Source organism: Melanostigma gelatinosum (assembly GCF_949748355.1).
Source record: "Melanostigma gelatinosum genome assembly, chromosome: 16".
In the NCBI taxonomy this organism is placed as follows: Eukaryota; Metazoa; Chordata; class Actinopteri; order Perciformes; family Zoarcidae; genus Melanostigma; species Melanostigma gelatinosum.
Window position 1 is genome coordinate 12,544,450 of NC_136649.1, and position 19,511 is coordinate 12,563,960.

The window sequence follows — 19,511 nt, forward strand, 5'->3', positions numbered from 1 at the left end:
ATACAGCTTTCTGGTTGATCCTGTCAAAATAAAGCGGTTGGTCACGCGTGATTTCCAGGTTAAAACAAGAATAAAGAGAATTGTTTTCATCAAACAATCAAAAAAAAGAAAGCGTAATACAGTAATTCCACTCACACTACATTTGGAGGATCATGTTAAGCGCGCTCAGCAGATTATTTCTGAAGGACTAACTTTTATGATTTTATTTTGACATGAAAATACTGTTTTATTTTCCGGTTTATCTCTTGACGTCATGACGCAGCCGTGACGGCAGCTGAGGATCCACACGGACCACAGAGCTGTGACGGACACCGCTCTCCTCCAATAACAGAGCAGGATGCATCGTATGACACCTCCCCGTTTTGGGGAAGACTGAAAAACAGAGCATGATTGGCAAATTGGCAGTTTTTGTTCAAGTGATTTCAGCTGTCGTCACACTCCCATTTTAAATAAAAAACCAAGAGTGCATACAGAGAGAAACATGAATTAGGCTGACAATTTTGATTAGAGCTGAAAGAAATGTATTCAACCAACCAAAACCAACAGCAAGTGACTCTGCATGAAGGGCCATCGCCAGCTGAGATGGAATTAAAAGTATCCCCCCATGAACAGAGTAAAAGTCCCACCCTGACAATCAATCAGGAACAAAATAACTTGGTAGCTCTTCATTACAGGCAATATGCAGGTGATAAACTTCACTCCCTGGAAGCTTCCCCAGCAGCTAAGATTGAAATACACAGTGTCTCCTTCTGTATTGATAAACACATCAGCAACCTTCAGCCACTGAGGGATGATTCTGGGTGGAAAATGCAACAATTAGGGCAAACAATTCCCCATCCATACAACATGTTACTTTTAGATACTTCACAAGGATTCATCATAATGAATCACAAATGTGACCTTTGACTTCAATTAAGTTAATAGTCTTTCAGTTTTGCAGCAGTTTAAATGCTGCATGGCCAGACTTCAACAAACCAAAACCTGCAGGTTTATTTGGGTGACTGAAAATGCATTCAGCAACACTTTGACATGTGGACAGGAAGAATCAAACTACCAACCCTACCATTACTGCCACAAAAGACACTGCAGTTATCAATCATTTTAATTATTGATGCATCAGTTCATCTTTTTATCCTTTGCATATCAGAAAACAGTAAAAATTGTCCGTCACAGTTTCCCAGAGTACAAGGGGAAACGTTTTGTTCTGTCCGGCCAACAGTCCAAAACCTAAATATATTTCCTTTATAAAACAGGAAAAGCTGGAACAAATGGACATGTTTACCGTTATATATTAATGATCTCAACTGTTTGGTAGAGGCTCATAATTACAAAGAAATGAGAGTGCTGAATTGACAAAAGAATAATTTATTATTTCAGTTGTGTGTGTTTTTAAAGATGGGACCAGTAAAGGGTTACATTTGACATGATTTACAGTGAGTAGTTTAAATTTTCGGCATGTTTAAGATATTGTGTTGATTTGTGCCTTTTTATAAGTCAATTTGCTGACACACACACACACACACACACACGCCATGACACAGTATCGTCCTGACAGGTGAAGTCTTTATGTCTGAATGTCTGGGCTGCATGGCGCTTGTTGAAAACACTCCATGCCCTGCTGGCTTTGTCCCCGTGTTTACATATTCATGGCCTCACCATAACAATCACAGCTTTGCGTGTAATCAGAATATCACAACAATGAGCGTGGCCTAGTTAGCCCGAGGAAGAGAGGGGTGGGTGAAAGAAGTCACCCTGATCCTCACACATGTTGTCTGCGCTCTTAGGAGCTCACGCTCACCCTACTTCTCCAAAAACCAGAAGTCGTGATCGCAAAAGCCCTCGACGTGCAGCCTCTTCCTCGGAGCCATTTTGGACGAGTAACCATGGAGATGTGGGTCATGCAGTGATGAGGAGACGTGTGGCTGGTGGTGGAGTCAGAGCACTGCAGGCTGCTGGAGCAGAGGGCCATAAACTCTCATTATATCTGGGTCACTGGGATTCTCCAGCTGCAACAAGCAGACAAGATGCTATTATGCAAGAAGAGGGATGAGGAAAGTTGTGGGCACAGGGGCTTATAGTTCCAGGGGACGCCTGTGTGCTGAACGAGGCATATGTCAGGAGTGTGGGATCAACACAAGACCAGCTGACCAGCACTTTCTCAGCTTTGCAGTTGCTGTTGTTTTGGCACTTAAAAGTTGTGGCAAACTAATTCTGAGGCTTTATCTGTTGCAACTCTGTATATTGAGAGATACATTTAACTCTAATCTCGGTAGCTGTGTTTTACAATCTACAAACATATGAAATAATGTTCCAGGCTATAATATTCCACATTATGTTGTACATTATACATATAATATTAACCAGGGAGAGAATGAATATCTCTTAATATGACTTGAAGGTCATCTACATGTAAAATAAAATGTTGGCCATTTTTGTAGTTTTTGTAAAAAATATTGTTTATTTTGGTGTCTGATTGTCAAGTATTTCTGGGATATTCCCTCGTGGAAATCAGCATCTATCTGTCTGCTAGACACAGCAAATCTCAGTCGCTATTTGAGGGAAATAAAATCAAGTTTCTGCGCTGTAAAATGGCCATAAAGACAAGTTGTTGGCCATGTTGTTGTGTCTCTCCTATTGTCCATGGCCCCCCGCTCCATGACCCCCCTCCCCCCCACTCGTTGAATTCCGGAGTTGTGATTGGTGGAGACGGGGTGGCTTTGTCGTCATAGCCACAGTGCCCATTCATCAGTGGACTTGGGCGTTGTACTCCGCATCTCATTTGCGGCAGGGCCAATTTCTCCATTTACAAACTCCGCTCGAGAAAAAATTGGAAGAATTCGCGTGTCTTTTGCATCTTTGCCACATTTCTGCAAGTTCCCACACGTCGCTTTGCGGTCATTTCGATTTCGGGCTGATTCATCGGCTTCGGTCGGAGAAGTCGGCGCTTGACTTGAATTTTTGGGGAGGAAGCTTGCGGTCTTTGTTCATTCATTTGATCGGTTGGGTTTCCTTTGTTGCACCAAAAGCATGGGAGCACAAACCTCCAAAACCGCTGGAAAAGAGGAAGCCGCTGTGGAAAAGCCAGCAGAAGGCGCAGCTGTTGCAGCAAAGACAAACGGACAGGTAACTTGCATTTTAATTTAAGTCTTAATTGCTCGAGGGGAATTTTGTCTCGTTTTAGCAATGCGTTGACTCAATGGCGTGCTCCATGTTCCCTGTAGCGCACCCGCACGCTCACCGGCATTCAGGGAAAGTGGCCACATGCAACGTTATCTACAAGAATTTAGTGTTTTAAGTGGCTGATTTTACATCGCAGCATTGTTTCAAATTAATGCGTTTTATTTCAAATGCTGAAAATGAACACCGGCATGGCCTTTGATTTATCTTTTCAATAAGAATATTAGGCTACACAACTAATCGGTCGAATGCATAGTTTATCACTGAATTGTGTTTTTTGAAATGGCATTTTTGATTGACTTATGAATATTCTGATGCTTGAGCTTCCTAAACATTCCGGCTATTTTTTTTAAATTCATTTGGTTGAAATGGGTGTGCTGCTCTCTCTGTGGCATGGCCATTTTAAAAGTCCATACCACGCCTTTGTTGCCAGATTCGAGGAAGGAGCCACGTTGTTGTCACACACAACAGCCCACACAATACAGAAATTATTCCAAAAATAGCTGAGTAGGATGGCAGAAGTATATCAAAATGAACTGAACACGCATTTATTGACTACACAGGTAATTAAAAAAGGGAGGAAAAAAATCCACAAATTCCTGTGTTGTAGCCACCGGCTCCACACCGAATGCCACCTGGCGGATCCCGGCGGTACTGCGGTCTAACCGATTGGCCTACTGCTGAGAGCCACAGATCTGTCGTCACTCTCCTAGTAACAGATGTTGCTGCAGTTTCAGGGCTATTTTCCTATTGGTTACTACAGTCAATGCATTGAATTAAATTCCACAGCACGACCGATTTGGCAGGGGGTTGTCTGACGCACACACACATGTTCATGTGTTGGCCTCAGATGCATGATTACAGATCAACTAGAGTCTCAACCCTTTTTTTATTTTTATTTTTATTTTTTTATTAAGTTAAACAACTCTGTGATATGCATGTTTAGTTTTAGTTTTTCAATTTTTTATTCTGTTTCCCAGGAGAATGGCCATGCCAAGACCAATGGGGATACCTCTCCAGCTGCAGAGGAGGCCAACAAAGCTGATGTGCAGGCCAACGGCAGCACTCCTACTGAGGAGGCGCCCAAAGAAGAAGGTGAGAAAGTAGAGGTTGCTGAGGCGAACGGCGAGAAGGAGCCTGCCGCTACAAACGGCGAGGCTTCCGCAAAGCCCGAGGAAGGCACTCCATCCACCAGCGACGATGGAAAGCAAAAGAAGAAGCGTTTCTCCTTCAAGAAACCCTCCTTCAAGCTCAGCGGCTTCACATTTAAGAAGACCAAGAAAGAGTCTGAGGAGGCTGTCGAGGAAGGAGCAGCCGAACCAGCCGAGGGAGAGAAGGCAGAGGAAGCAGCCGCTGAGGAGGCCAAACCAGCTGAGGCTGCTGAGGAGGGAGCCAAGGAGGCTGAAGCTGAGAAGCCAAAGGCTGAAGAGGAGGTGAAGGCAGAGGAACCACCAGCAGCAGGAGGGGAGGAGAAACCAGCCGAGGCTTCACCTACTGAATCCGAGACGGCAGCCAGTCCAGAGGCCACAGCCACCGCTGAGTAGTCCTGCTGAACCAGACACCGGAATGAAGGAGGCGCCCGTCTGAAGGAATGCGAGGACTTGTCTAAAACCAGGGATTTTTTTTTTTGGTGTTCGTTTACTATTCTGCAACCATCTCATCCATGACTGCAAGATCCTTGGCAGTGATGGACAGGAGGTGTACTGGAGAGTGTGCTGCTCCCTCACTGCCCATTGGTGCTTGCATGTGTGACATTGGCCGAGTGTGAAGGTGTGAATGAGAGTGTGAATGTTTTTGTTTTTTTTTTGTTTGTTTTTCTACATGAAACCATGACTGTTGACACATTGCTGAATTTGACAGATTTCATCAAGGTATTTGGTGCTGGGCATTTGGATGTAGCGGCTAAAGCTGTGTCTGCAAGATTTGACACATTGTGATATTTAAAGGGAAAGTCCTAAACCAAGTCGTTAATGTTGTCTTTGCAGTGCACAGTTGTTTACAACTCTTAAACTCAATGCTCCTGTGGACTCGGCCATTCCTGAATGAAGTAGATTTCGTTAACTGTCAAAAACAGTAGGTGCTCATCACTTCCCATTTAGATTCCACCATTTCAAAACTCTGTAGTAATGCACGTTGTATAGACTTTGATATTACTGGTTTTATGACTGAGATGTACCTAAATGACTGAAGTTTTTAACAGATTACCCATTGTAAATGAAGTTTTTCTTGTTTTTCACCATTTGTAAGATTGAATAAAATTGGGAGATGTTTTAAGCAGATTTTGCATCGTGGTGTGATTTTACAAATCTACGTCAGAAAGCACATGCATTTGGGGTTTTGGGTGAGATAGTTGAAACATTTATTTTTTTGTATGTGAGGATTCATCTTATTCAAAGTAGAATTTCACATTTCCTACAAATTGGTTATAGGTGTTCCGTTTTATATCCTGTGAGCGCCGCTGAAGAATGAATTTATTCACACTGTTTAGCATTAAATGTCGTGTTTTTTATTTTTAATCTGTTAGCTGACTATTATGAGATGGGGTAGTGTGACAGCTCAGCTACTGGAGGAAAATGTGCTCACATTGATTCTTTACTTTACAGCACCCTCGTGTGGTGCCTTGTAGGAAAATGTTTCAATCACTATAAAGCATTTAAAAAAAAAGAAATCTATCTAGATTCTCAAAATAAATATAATTGGGTTGTTTATTTGCATCAAGATGAAATACTGCACGGTCTCTGTGAAAGAAAAATCCCACTTCAAGAGATCACATACAAAGAGGACGCCCTCTAATCAAATTCAGTGATTGAATTGGCGCAAAAGCAATGACTAGAGGTCTCGGTAAGCAAATCCTAAAATGCATGTGATCATCTCAAACATCGCTTTCTCTTCACTGGCCTAATTTGCAAATAGGATAAATTGAGACTTGCTCACTGCCCTGCAATATTTTTAGAAAATGACCGACTTACTGAGGGAACAGCCGCAGCATACTATTGAAATAAGATGCGGGGGAAGTTTGTAGCTGCTCGCTTTGCACCATAAATGTTAGTGTTTATTTCAAACACTAACATGCAGCACATAGCTAACTGATGCTTGGGCTAACCATGGACTTGTTGGGATAACTTTTACCAAACCCCAAACAAACACCAGAATCCTTTTAAGAGGAGAAGACATTGCTTAAATCTTCTCCCGGGTGTTTTTAGTCACCCACATCTGCACCCATGCTCATTTGCAAACCCTCTATTTCCGTTGAACCCAGTGTACTGCAGCTCTGGCCACCGCAAGCAGGGTGTGTTTTACACATTTCTATTTCTGCCTCCTGGTCTACACGTCCATCTTGGTCAGGTTGTTGAGGGATTTGCTGCTTATTTTGGCCTCCAGTGTGCCTCACATGCAGTATTTATTGATTTGATTTAAAAGGGACCATGTACAGTTTAAAACGTAAATGTCACCATTTGATGCACTGTTTAGCTTTAAGCTAATTTGCATCTGTAGTCCCTTGGCAGGTCAAAACAAGGAAAGTACAATAAACAGTACAGTATTCAACAATGCCACACACCATCTTTCAGCTTAAGTGTCTTCGAGTTCTTTCTAGACAAATGGATCCAGTATAGAGAATATATGCATACAAATACATGCAACCAGGTGTGCCAGCTAAAAAATGCAATATATATCGAGGGCCAAAGCACATAACCTCCTATCTGCAGAATTTTCTGATTGCCGGATTTCATTTTGGATGATGAGAACAAGGAAGGCTGTTCATATTCAGTCTGTTTTAAAATAATCCCGCCCTTTATTGAAACTTAATTTAGAGCATAATTTTCTAGAACCTCTTCCAACTTGCACCAAATGATGGAAAGATTGCAAAGATCCTATCTGCAAAATGATCCAGGCATTTTTCAGATTGGAGGTTTTGCTCTTCGGCCATCGATATATCAAAGGGAAAAATATTCCTTTGAGTGCAACAGATCATTTTGGAGTGTGGCTTGTGGATTCGTCCAGAGGCAGCGCTCCGTCTGTGTTCCTGCCTGTCCCACCTCATGCACCAACCGCAGACCGTCTCTGCATGGCAGTCCCCAGCAGTTTCCATCACCCAGCTTCCTCTCTCTCTCTTCAGTCCCTCGAGCCCCCTCACCTAACCACTGTATCGCTCTCTCTCCCAGGGAAGATCAAACAGCTGCTGCCCTGTCCGAAGACCATCCCCGTCCCTCATCCCACATGTTGACTATTTTCAGCACACCCATATTCAGATTTGCACGGTAGAGTCGTTTGTGTAAACTTTGGCTCCAAAGCAGGCAACCAGTGGCCAATATGTGGGAAGAAATGTATCCTTCACGATCCTCATCGATCTCAGCTTCTACACAGCGACCAGTGGTGTGTCAGTAACTCAGTACATTTACTCAAGTACTGTTCATGAGTCAAAATGTCACTATTATGTTGCATTGTACTACACTTTAAATTGTAAATATTGCATTATGTTTATTTGACAGATACAGTAACTGCTTACTCTGGCCTGAACACAGATCAACATTTAAAATATGAGGCCTTGTTACAGTTTAAATGAAGGGAGTGTTTACCTTGGCATCATGCACCTGGCACTACTGAACAGTCTGAATTCAAGAGTGCAAACCCTTTTACATGAGCTTTTCAGTAAACACCAGTATTAGTAAGGGGGGATTCTGAAAAGGTGTACTTTTACTTTGTATACTCTAGTATAATTTGTTGGGGTATTGCTACTTTTACTTACTTACTTATAAAAAAGAATCATAGTTCTACATCTGACAGGAACTCATTAATAAGAGATGCTTGTATGTGTTATATCATATTACGGCATATCATACTGTGATTGGTCCATGTGGCTATGTGTTGCTCATAGGATAGCATCCTTTTTTAACTGTTTTTGACTATCTTATGTAATTCTTTTATATATTAGCAGTGAAGTAATATTTTGCAGAACTTGTAACTCATGAGTTTGGAAACCAGGTAATACCCGAATGTCTTCATGGATCTCTAATTGACAGCTGTAAAGAAAGGCAAGTAGAAAGGTTTTAATCTTAGTTTGTATCACGTTGCAAATACAAGTGATTGCCAAGTGGGAAAGTAAACACACAAGCCATTCTTATATTAGACTCATTTTGAGGCTCCCCGACTGGAAAGCAGCAACCCAAGTGTTCTTGATCCAGACATTGAATCAGCCCAAATGAGCATTACTCTGTAGTTGACCTCTGACCTTTACAGAGTGTTCATTTTGTGTAATGCTTACATGAAATACAAAGCCTAACTAGTTTAAGAGGACTATTCAGTGTAATTGATGAACTAAGATCTAAAAGAGACTTTTTGTATTATTTCATTTGCACATGTAAGTCATTTGTCAATAGGATATTTTGTAAAATGTTCATAACTATTTAGGTTACATTTTAAAAAAGTGATTCTGAGACGAAACATTTTTTAGACATCTTTTATTTTGGTCATTATGCTTTACATGACATAATGCATGTTCAGGGATACATCGTTGTTGCTGGTAGTTTGTGTTTGTATGACAGTATTCTGGTGACTTGTTTCATCATAACGGTCAATTTGACCATTACCATTTCACAATATTCAAGTCACATGCAAGGATAACAGTTACAACATGGTACACAGTAAGTATTTGTGTACTTTTGATAAGATTATTGGTCACCCAAACAGAAACAAGCAGGCACAAAAAAACGAAAACAAAACAAAACAGACAAACATTGAATTAAGAATCACCAGTTGAAGTCAATATTAAAGGAACAGAGTTGAGAAAATGAAAAGTCAGGACACAACACCGTTATAACATCTCAATTTCACATGCTGTCTCTGTTAAAAAAGCTCGCTGGTAACTTTGTGGATTGCTTCCCCCATCCCTGATCACCTGTTTTCATAAATTAGTTTTCCTTCTTCTAAGCACCTATTTCTTGTAGTTTTCAAGTCGAGATGCTACTATTCCTCAAAGAAGGGTGAACTGCCTGTCTGTTTGTTTGAGGGAAAATGAACAGGGAGTTTACTTTAGTTTGAGAAATAGGTTGCAAATTTAGTTGGTTGGCTTTTGGGAACTACTGTATCAACGCATCACGTTGAAGCAATGAGGAACCCAGAGAAAGAGCAGTGGACGTTCTCAGCTGCAAAGACACCATTGGCCTCTTCGTCAGGGATCTGGACATAGACTGTGTCCTGCTCATCCAGCAAGAGGACAGCACTACCGGACATCTGGTCCAGGAAGCCCTTGCTGTACTCATCATAAGTGAACATAACGGGCTGGCCATTCTTGTACAACGCCACCAGGGCATGAGCCCCGTTAACATGGATGCTGTAGGAGAAATAGTAAACTCCAGGAATTTGGCAAGTGAAGATGCCAGTCTCAGGGTCATAGTGATTCTCAGCATTGTACACAATCTGGTCAAACTTAATGGGGGTGCCATCAGCAGGGTAGGGGGTGATCAGAGATGCAGTGAAAGCAGACATGGGGGACTTGACCATAATCTCACCCATTCCCATGCCTTTCTCAAACACAACCTCACCAGGAGGACCAGGGACACCAGGAGGGCCAGCTGGGCCACTGGCTCCATCAACACCATCATCACCGGACGGACCAGGGGGACCCAGAGGTCCGGGGAGACCCTTAGCAGTCAAACCAGCAGGGCCAGAGGGACCAGGGAGACCTGGGTGTCCTTTAATGCCGGGAGTACCAGAAGAACCTTGAGGCCCAGAAGGTCCTCTGGAACCTGGAGCACCATCAGAGCCAGAGGCACCTGACTCACCTGCACGGCCTGGATGACCTTTGGGTCCAGCAGGGCCTGGAATACCTGGGGAACCTGGGGTACCAGGGGCACCACCATGACCTTTGTCACCTGTGGGTCCAGAAGCACCTCTGGATCCAGGAGGACCAGCTGCGCCTGGATAACCCTGCTTGCCTGCGAAACCCTGTGCTCCCTGATCTCCCTTGTTTCCCTTAGCTCCCTGAGATCCAGTTGACCCTGTGTCACCTTTAGAGCCAGCAGCGCCGGCTTCACCTGGGAAACCTAATGGACCCTGAGGTCCAGCAGGACCAGTGGGGCCACTTGAACCAGTAGCACCAGTATATCCTGTTGGACCTTGGTGACCCTTTGCACCTGTGGCACCTGTGGCACCTGTAGATCCCCTCTCTCCCTTATCCCCATTTACACCTGGCTTTCCATATCCTGGGACTCCAGGGGCACCAGTGGCTCCAGCAGGTCCCTGGTGGCCTTTAAGGCCAGCTGCGCCAGGCAGACCTGGGGCACCATTCTGTCCTGATTTACCTGACATACCTACACCTGGGGCACCTGTGTGTCCCTTAGGTCCCTGTGGTCCCATCTGACCTGTAGCACCATCCCTACCTGTGGTTCCTGACTTTCCTGGCTCGCCTGGCATACCTGATTTGCCTGGCTTTCCGACTCCAGACTCACCTGGTTGTCCAGGTGCGCCCAAGGATCCTTCAGGCCCTGTCTCACCCTGAGGTCCTTGAATTCCCACCCCTCTATCACCCTTATCACCTGGCAGACCAGGTATACCTGGATGTCCTTTCAGACCAGACTCTCCTCTAGATCCCATTGGTCCAGGAAGACCTGAAGATCCAGGCTTGCCAGTCGCAGAGAGGCCAGAGGGTCCAGGGCTTCCAGCGGATCCAGGGGCTCCCCTTGGTCCCTGAAAGCCAGCGGCTCCGGTGTCTCCCTTCTCACCAGGTGCTCCATGGCTGCCAGGTTTGCCAGATCCACCTGGGGAACCAGGTTTGCCAGCGATGGAGCGACCAGGAGCTCCGGGAGATCCAGCAGGTCCTTGGGGTCCAGACAGACCTTCAGCACTCTCACCTGGGGGACCAGGAGGGCCAGCAGGCCCCTCAGGTCCAGGCTCACCTGGAGCACCAGGCTCACCTGCCACTGACACCACTGAGAAGAGTGAAACAGAATCCATTAGTATCACCGAACACAAGAACCAAAAAGTGCTCAAATTAAAATAACTATTAATTAGTTTTATGAAATTATAAATGTATGTATAGGCCTATAGTCTGTGCATCATATTCCCATTATTAATTAACCCATTCAAGTGACAAAAAGTACAAGAGCATGGATGCAAGCTCTCAGGTCTGAGTGTAGGTGAGCTTCAATGATCTTTCGTAGTATCTTGTTTACTCAACATGGATGTTCAACAATCATATGTGGGATGAAAAACACAAATGCTCCAATGAATGCCGCTCTCATTCGTTGCTCTTCAGTATTTCATAATAAAGTAAAAACAATTATGGGGATTATTATTAAAAAATAATTCTCAAAATTCAATGATATTTGATTCCTGGAGGCAGGGCAAGTAGTAATCTCAGGAACCAATCTTGCAGTCCTGAGGGTTTGAGTAATGAGTCACTGGCACAGTTTTATAAAATCCTTCAAATCTTAAACTTGCAAATCCTTCAAAAATAAATGTAGAAACTTTTTTTATAGTTTGTTTTAAATAATATCTTTGATCTATTTTCATACTGTGCAGGTCAAAGAGCTTCATGAGGCAGTTGGTGACTTGTTTGTCAAACAGTCGGTCTAAATTAGAAGGAGAATTTTTATTTGCTGCCTTAATGTGGTGACATGTGTTTAAGGCTCACTCCTGAGCCGAGTTTGGATAAAGCCAAACAGATGTTTCTACTTCTGTGTGAAGCAGGCACACCCAAACAAACCACACTGCTGTGTGACTGAACTGTAATTGACAGTGTCAAACTAAAAATAATTCACTAACAGCTACTTTCTCAAATAAGAATAGTATGCTGATTCACACAAAAGCAACATTTCATATTTTATATTGCATTTTAGCCAACACTCAAGACCAAATCTCTGAATATTCTAGATCTTTTTCTCGTTTTGCATGGGGAATCTTTGCAAAAAGCAAAGTGAACTTGTGTGTGAAATGAACTGAAATGTGCATTGAGGAGTATGAGTGTCTGAAAGCAAAAGAACAGGCAACATTTACAGCTAAAATGACTAAAATGAGAAACATGTAACGGTATGTCAAATCTAACACACTACATGTATTGAAAACAACAGTAGTTTTCTCCAGAATACATCAGTGGTTCCTCCGAATTGAAGATCATGAAATGCACATTTTGAAGCAGATAGTCGACAAAGGCAGTCTCAAAAAAGTATTTAAATCGAGTTCACAATCTTGATCACAAAATGAAAAAGTCCTAAAATCATTTAATTTAGAAAATGTTGCTCATGTGATTGCCTTTGTTGAATAAAAGAACAAATAAAGTAAACTACAAACAAATTGTGAAAAAGCCCCCACTTCTAGGTGCATGTATGTACCCTGTGACTTCTGGAAAAAGAAAACTGCAAAGCTCTGCACTCAGTAAATAAGCCTTGTTATTCAAATCATACATCGAAATGAACTTTGTGATTGGAGAAGCATGCACACTGTTGCAGCCAATCAGAGCACAAGGCAGTTCCAGCACAAGGTGGAGTTCAGATTTCAAAGTAAAGTGCAGCTGGCTGTGGCTGGCATCTGTCTGGCTGCTTGTGCTGCTCATGTTTGCTACAACAAAGATGTTTCAAAGGTAAGGCAAGACTGTGATGAAATGTTGCTCAATATTGTCTTCAGGGAAGAAAATCTGACTTTAAAGGCAACTTGTGTGAGGAAAAACTAGACGAAAACAGGAGAAATGCTAGCATGTTCCCATACCCATAGAGAGCAGGAGGCTGTGTTTTCTTACCGTGGCTCTTCACAGAGTAGGGCTGGTACTGAGGGGCGGCCTTCACCAGCTTCTTCACCACATACCGGTCCCCATGGGCGGCTGTAAAGGCCACCATGATGACGAAGATGCTTGCTACACGTACGTCCATCTTCCACAAGTCAAATCTTCAAAAGAAGACAGTCAGCACAACAGTTTTATAGGTACAAAGTGTCAGCAAGCGATTGTCTCTAGTTTGCAGTTATTATACAGAGCTTAAAAATGTTCTCAGCTAAGTGTACAGGCTGGGCACCTTTACAGAAACATAATGGACAACTAATAAGATAGGATAAGGTACAGTGACAGGGTGTACATTTCATTTTTTTTCTTTCAGCCTGAGCATTCTTCTGGATTCTTTAAATATCAGCCAGGATGCTCCAAGCCAGCCAAAATCCCTTCCCTATAGCCTGCCATAGGAACAGACTCAAGGCCTAGACAAAGCCTAGAGAGAGCTGAAATCCTCTAGAGATAGAGTTGTTTAGAGAGGAAGAGAAAACACACATACCAGTATCCAAAGAGGGTAAAAACAATCTCCTCAGCACCAGAGAGCGACTGGTACTGCTGTATATCCTTAGGGTAGGAGCACAACTGAGGATATGCTGCCTTCCAGTACAATGATGCTGGTATTTATACTATATCTACCCTTTGCATCATTAAAAAAAAAAAAAAAAGCCCCCACCATGCAAGTACCTCCCTCCTCAGAGCTAGGCTGTAATTAGCAGACAGATCTGCCCAAGGCGGGCATGTCACATCAGGGTGCCTCCATGTCTTGAATATCCAGACACATGATTATCACTTATTTCAGTCTTCTTCTGAACTAGAAAATAATCATGTACAAAGCAAAAAATAATCAAATACATAAAGAAAGTACACAAACAAGCTATGAAAGAGGAATGAACTTTATCTGTATACACTTCACAGTTTTTCTTTTTGTATGCTCAGGACATGTTTATATCATTGCATGCTTATGAGACCCTGTGTTTGAACACGTCTTTGATAAACAACACCAGACTTGCAGTGGCACCTGTGTTGCTTCACAAAGCATTGCATTGAGGATGTACAGTAGCAGCCACATTTGCAAATATACATCTTGTCCAGCCGGCTGGCAGAAACTCGCCTCTACCTTTCCTGACTGTCTGGGCACCTCCACGCCTGCCATGATAAGGTAAACAAGGGAGATGGTGGGGAAAGGTTGTCCAGAGTGCCATGAAAGGTACCGGAGATTTTAGTCAGCCTTAGATTCAAAGCAAATGATTATGTCTATTCCTGATGTATCATTTAGGTATTCACATATTTAGTTTTTCATATATTTAGTTTTGTACATTTCCTGGGTATTATTTGGTCAGCTTGTCATTGTGGCTTGGCTTATAGAGGACAAAGAGGCCTTGATTTCAGTCTCTATTTCAGGATGAACACTTTTTCTTAAGTTGTGTATTTTTGCAAGTGTGTCCCACTCAAAACAGCTCATAAAAGTACATAAGGAGCCACTGGAAAAGACATTCGGGCTTGTTTCTGTGCAGTCTTGTGAATGCTACCCAGTGTGTGACAGCCCTCATATGCAGTACAGATGTTTGGACACCAGAGGGCAGATTTTACTGTTGTACAGCACCTCTCCATGGTGTAAATGGTGGAAGTGGCCATGCCCCTGTGGTCTCTTGTTATTTTTGGTCCTCTCAGTGCAAATACATCATCAGAGGTTTCAGGCCTATTCCTACAATTGCATCTACTTTCTGTCATGATGTTGTGGTTCCTCAATCAGCGCCATCCTCCAGTTATTATCCTCCACCACCCTCCACCTTGCCTTGCTTACTTTGAGATCCTCCAGCTGTAATTTCTCAATTTAAGCCTGGCCACATAGGAAATGCATACACCCAAATAATCACATGTTCTCAAACACGCAAGTACCCGATGTGTAGGGTACTCTGTCCCATCTCAGAAGCTCCCTGAACATAGGCCCATTTATGGTACATGCTCTTCCTGTGTTCTTATAATGTATACACGACATGTGTATATTGTATGTTGTACATATAATGTATGTTGACAGAATGATGATGCCCGATTGAGGTCTTCACCATATTCACCATGTTTCTATTTGAGGCGCTCAAACAACACGTGACAGTGATATGCATATTTCAACAGGGGTATAATTAAATATTCGAACACATGGAGCTTGTTTGAACCCTCCCCCCCGCCACACCTGTAAATTAGACCAAATTATCTGCAATTTTCCAAAATGCTGCCTTTGCTGGCTTATAGCACTTAATCACGTCTGGCAAGCATTGTTTAAGTTTGCTCTTCCTCTCACATAAAACACAATTTAATTTGTGATCTTCATTTCCAAATGTTTGAAATTCTGTGAGCGACTGCTCACAGCAAAGGTGCAGACTGACTACCTGAGGCTGTGTGATGATAGAGAAATGTCACATTGCATGAGCAACGTATCATATTTTCATCTTGATTGCACATGTTCGGTCTTGCTTTACCAGCCGAGCAAAATCATGTTGATCCATTTGATACCTTTCAGTTATAAAATATGATTTAAAAATCTCTTCATGCTTGTGTCCAGCTACGCCAGCTGTAGAACGATTTAGATGAAAGGACAGAACAAGAGAGGGTGGAGTTCGGAATTTATATGTTTATAGGCTCAGATAATTCCAGTTTATTGATGTTTTTCAAACATAGCTAAACCACTGCAGAAGGGTTCTCTGTTTTTAGTCTTTCGAGAGGACAATGATTCATCTCTTTATGCATAAAAATGTAAAAATAGACAAAAACCAACAACATGCATCCTCATGTGAAGGTACGAAGAGGCAGAAACATTCATGCTGAGCTTTGGAACCAGAGTGTACTTTGGCTGGAGGAAGACTTGAATTAACAGTGTAATTTGGATGTTGTTTATATGCTTACAGTCTCTTTTCAGTTTCTAAATGCCACTGCATTCATTTGAGAAGGACTCTGTGTCCTTGTGCTTATAGTGGTGAAATTGAAGGCTGTGGAAGTGCACAGTAGAGCCCTCTCTCTGCTCATCTCATTCCAGTACCGCAGCAGCTTGATGTGGTCGGCAGGCTTCATTGTAATAACCATTAGGAATTAGGTTCAAGCTGAAGGCGGTGACGTCGCTTTGCTCTTATATTGTGGAGAGACCCTCACTGTAAAATACGCTTTCAGTTTCATGTCACTTCATACACTTGATATATGACATAAAACGCCTTTACTGCACTTGGATGAATAAGAAAATGTCAAATTATGAACATGACACACCCAAAGTCACTGAGAGCACATGACAGCTGCACAGTCTCTTGTTTTAGGATCACATTGATTTGAGATTTTGTTTTACAGGTTTTTTTGTGGTGGTGGAAAGTAACATTCACTCAAGTACAATTTCGAGGTACTTTCATTCAGCGTTTCTGTTTTATGCCACTTTATACTTCTACTCTATATTCAGAGGCAAATATTGTACTTTTCACCCCACTACATTTATCTGACAGCTGTAGTTACTCGTTCATTTGCTGATTTAAATTGTAACATGTAAAATATAATCAACTGACAAATTACAACTGTTATTATAGATGAAGCTATACCTAGCAGTATATAAAGTCCTAAAGCTTGCACCACCTTTACCAGCTGCATTGATGCTTACACACTGAGGCATCATAATTAGCGGGGCTGTCCACGACCAAAGATCTGAGTTTCTCCACAAAGAATCACCCAAAAGCACAACTTTGTGTTGTGCTTTTGTCTACGTACTACTTCAACCTCCGGTACCTGTTGAGATAATGCAAATTATTATCAACCTCTACAGAAGTACATCGAAAGATAAAAACAAGCATCGGAAGTTGTGACAGAGCAACATTTCTTTGTCTGATACTTCTGCAGAGAATCTGGCATTCTGAGGTCCTGCTTGTTGTCCAGGCCTTTGTTCACGTCCTTAAAATAACCCCGGAGAGTTGACTTAATTCCCCGGAGAGTACTGGTGGACAGTGTTACTGGCAATGCCAGTGATGTTTGTGCTTACACCCTACAATGATAACAGTCTTTGAAAGAAAGGTTTTCGTGTTTAGTCTTTTTTCGTTCGCTCCGCTGCCCAGGAGTTGACGTTTCTGGTTTCTTCACCATGCTGACCGAGGCTCAACCCACACCCAAGAGGAGAACATAATTGGCGGTTAATGTAAGGGGGCCCGGCCGAACACGTGAGTCAAGCAAGGCTAAAGATACACCATCACGGCTGGGATACAAATTTAATGTTTCAATAAACTCCACGGACCACTAAGAGCTAGTTTAAACTTTATGAATGGCAGACTTGCCGGGGGCCCTTGTGAGTGATTGGTGGAGAAATTACAGGGTCGTGAAAAAAAAACATGGACCCAAAAAGAGCCGGAAGTGTAAAAGTAACTGAAAAATGGCGGTGGTGGTAACCGTCGAGATGAGTGCTTATGTTTGGGAGGTCACCAGTTTGAAACCCCTGAATGCCAGGGAAATGGGGGGATGGATGAGAAAGAAATGCTTAGATGTCCTTCAACAACTCCGAAGGTGTGAATGCATGTAGCTGCACGAACGTGAAGCAGTGTGTTGCCATGCCGCGCTTTCCTGAGGTTCAACAAACCACTCGAATGTTAAAAATCGTACTTCAGAGTGTTTCATTGTCTAACCACTTGGAATTTACCATGTAATTAAGTTGATGAGTTGGAAATATTTGTCACACTCACTTCAGAAAGCGAGAAAGCTTATTGCCAGTCGACCAAGTCAAGTACTGCTTTGTCTTGCCTGTGAGATTTGATTGTTTCTGTTTCCGTAGTTCATTTGCCATAAGTCTATTTTCTGTAAAGGCCTGACTCAGCTGCTGGTTCGAAGCAATGTTCTTAATCTTTCTTTAGTCGAGGACACCAGAGTTTCGGCGTTGCAGCAGCCAAAAAGTAACTCAGCCAGACAGTTTATGAGGCGCTGCAAAACAGCTGCTGTACACAATGTACTACAAAAGGTAAAAAGGTCAGAACAACATATATAGATATTCTTTTCTAGCAAGGAAACAATCTTTGCTTCTTATTCATGACATTATAACTTGGCCCTTTTCTCTGGATCGTCTTGCCTGGTTCCAAATCCCTTCAAAGTAAAAAAAAACAACCATCCCAGTCAAACAGATGACACACTGCTAGAAGTATCTGCTTATTGTGGGATCATTTAAAGATATCAAAGTTAAACAAAACCACCTCAATGGATTTTCGCGTCTTAAGTAGGTGGTGGAGTCCTGTATTTAAGGATAATGACTAATCCGCTACATCGAGCCTGCGAGGATTTCAGGTTTCACTGTCTGTATCAAGCAGCATCAGCAATTTCACAACAAATGCCCAAAAACAACTTTCAGTGTGTGTGAAGAAGTCTTTGAGAAAGACGTGGGGACGAAAACGCCCAGCTCTCTTAACGCAGCGTGAACTGCATTAGAGCAGAGGCAGATTCATACATGACTTGTCAGTTCATAATTACATTGACATGCTGCAGTGAGAATGCGTGGGGTGAATGTCCCTGAAATGCAGAGTGACAACCAAGAAACAATGTTTATACACAATGTCACCTCAGCAGATAGTTAGCACTGCACCATAATGACTTGTGGAAAGAGAAGAGAAGTGTTGCTTCTGTACACTATATTTGGTTCCAGCCATGTCTGTCTCTAAATAGGTGTTGGAGCTAAACTGTTAGTTTGTGCCCACAGGATTCACATATCTCAGCTCATAATGTTTGTATATAAAGACATGACCACCGGAAGTTAGCTGGAGGTTAACGTACAATAGGCTACGTCCACAACAATGCCGGGGTCGAGTCTCGCTGCCTTGTGGTTCGGAGGTTTGTTTTGCTGGCTGATGGACAACGTGTGGGCTTATACTCTGGCCGGAGTCGGAAACAGTGCATTACTGAGTCTAAATGGGAAACATTCCACATTATATAATATACACAAACAATATCATCCTGTCTACCCTCTATAAAAACATCCATTCATTAGCTCGACTCGCTTTTTTTGAGGGTTGCGGGAGGCTGGAGCCCGAGCGCAGCTGACAGTAAACGTAATAATGCATAAAGAGTTCTTTTTTCTAATGCTTTTTTAAAGTTTGAAATTGACTGTGGGTAGTTCAACGGTTTCTTTCTCCAATCTCACCGCTCCTAGTGTCATTTTCAGTTGCAGCATACATATTTTTTCAGCAACAAAGCTCCATGTTCTCCCGATCAAACTAAATGGTGATGATATGTCAACGTTGTATTCACAGTTTGTTTCTGCTGCCCCCAAATTCTTTAAAGTTTGAAACCTGTATTGTTTACATCCCCGTTTGGTTGCTAGTAGTCCGAGCATTATAAGTGATCATAAACTTGCCAGGGGCACCTTTAATTCATACATTGCTTACTTTCCCCTTTTTAGGTTTTATGTCTGTCGCAGTTAACTGCACCTCAACTAGAAGAGCCCTTGTGAAAAGACAAACACTTATCAAAACCACCCGTTAAACACACGCACTCATGTCTTACAAATTAAAGTATATGGCGAAAGCACATTTTATGCTGTTGGTTTTTCAATTGAATTCAGATGAGAATTAATGAG

The 19,511-nt window shown here is 42.5% G+C and overlaps 2 protein-coding genes across 2 annotated transcripts; one reads left to right on the forward strand and one right to left on the reverse strand.

Annotated features, from left to right (window-relative positions):
- The first annotated feature begins 2,759 nt into the window (after positions 1 to 2,759).
- On the forward strand, positions 2,760 to 5,456 carry marcksb (myristoylated alanine-rich protein kinase C substrate b). Its single transcript, XM_079287405.1, has 2 exons — positions 2,760 to 3,123; positions 4,158 to 5,456. The coding sequence occupies exons 1-2, from the start codon at positions 3,028 to 3,030 to the stop codon at positions 4,719 to 4,721; spliced, it is 660 nt and encodes a 219-aa protein (XP_079143531.1). The 5' UTR covers positions 2,760 to 3,027; the 3' UTR covers positions 4,722 to 5,456.
- A 3,163-nt stretch (positions 5,457 to 8,619) lies between these two features.
- Positions 8,620 to 13,533, reverse strand: col10a1a (collagen, type X, alpha 1a). The gene is made up of 3 exons (XM_079286475.1): positions 13,434 to 13,533; positions 12,911 to 13,056; positions 8,620 to 11,105 (listed from the first exon to the last, which is right to left on the reverse strand). Exons 2-3 carry the CDS (start codon positions 13,038 to 13,040, stop codon positions 9,271 to 9,273), a joined length of 1,965 nt encoding a protein of 654 aa, XP_079142601.1. The 5' UTR covers positions 13,041 to 13,056; positions 13,434 to 13,533; the 3' UTR covers positions 8,620 to 9,270.
- Between the last annotated feature and the right edge of the window lie 5,978 nt (positions 13,534 to 19,511).

Bases quoted from the DNA above. Each gene is read 5' to 3' on its own strand.
- col10a1a (XM_079286475.1), bottom strand. From the start codon at position 13,040: ATGGACGTACGTGTAGCAAGCATCTTCGTCATCATGGTGGCCTTTACA. The intron at 11,106-12,910 runs GTAAGAAAACAC...CACTCTTCTCAG, and splicing joins CTACTCTGTGAAGAGCCACG to TGGTGTCAGTGGCAGGTGAG.
- marcksb (XM_079287405.1), top strand. From the start codon at position 3,028: ATGGGAGCACAAACCTCCAAAACCGCTGGAAAAGAGGAAGCCGCTGTG. The intron at 3,124-4,157 runs GTAACTTGCATT...TCTGTTTCCCAG, and splicing joins CAGCAAAGACAAACGGACAG to GAGAATGGCCATGCCAAGAC.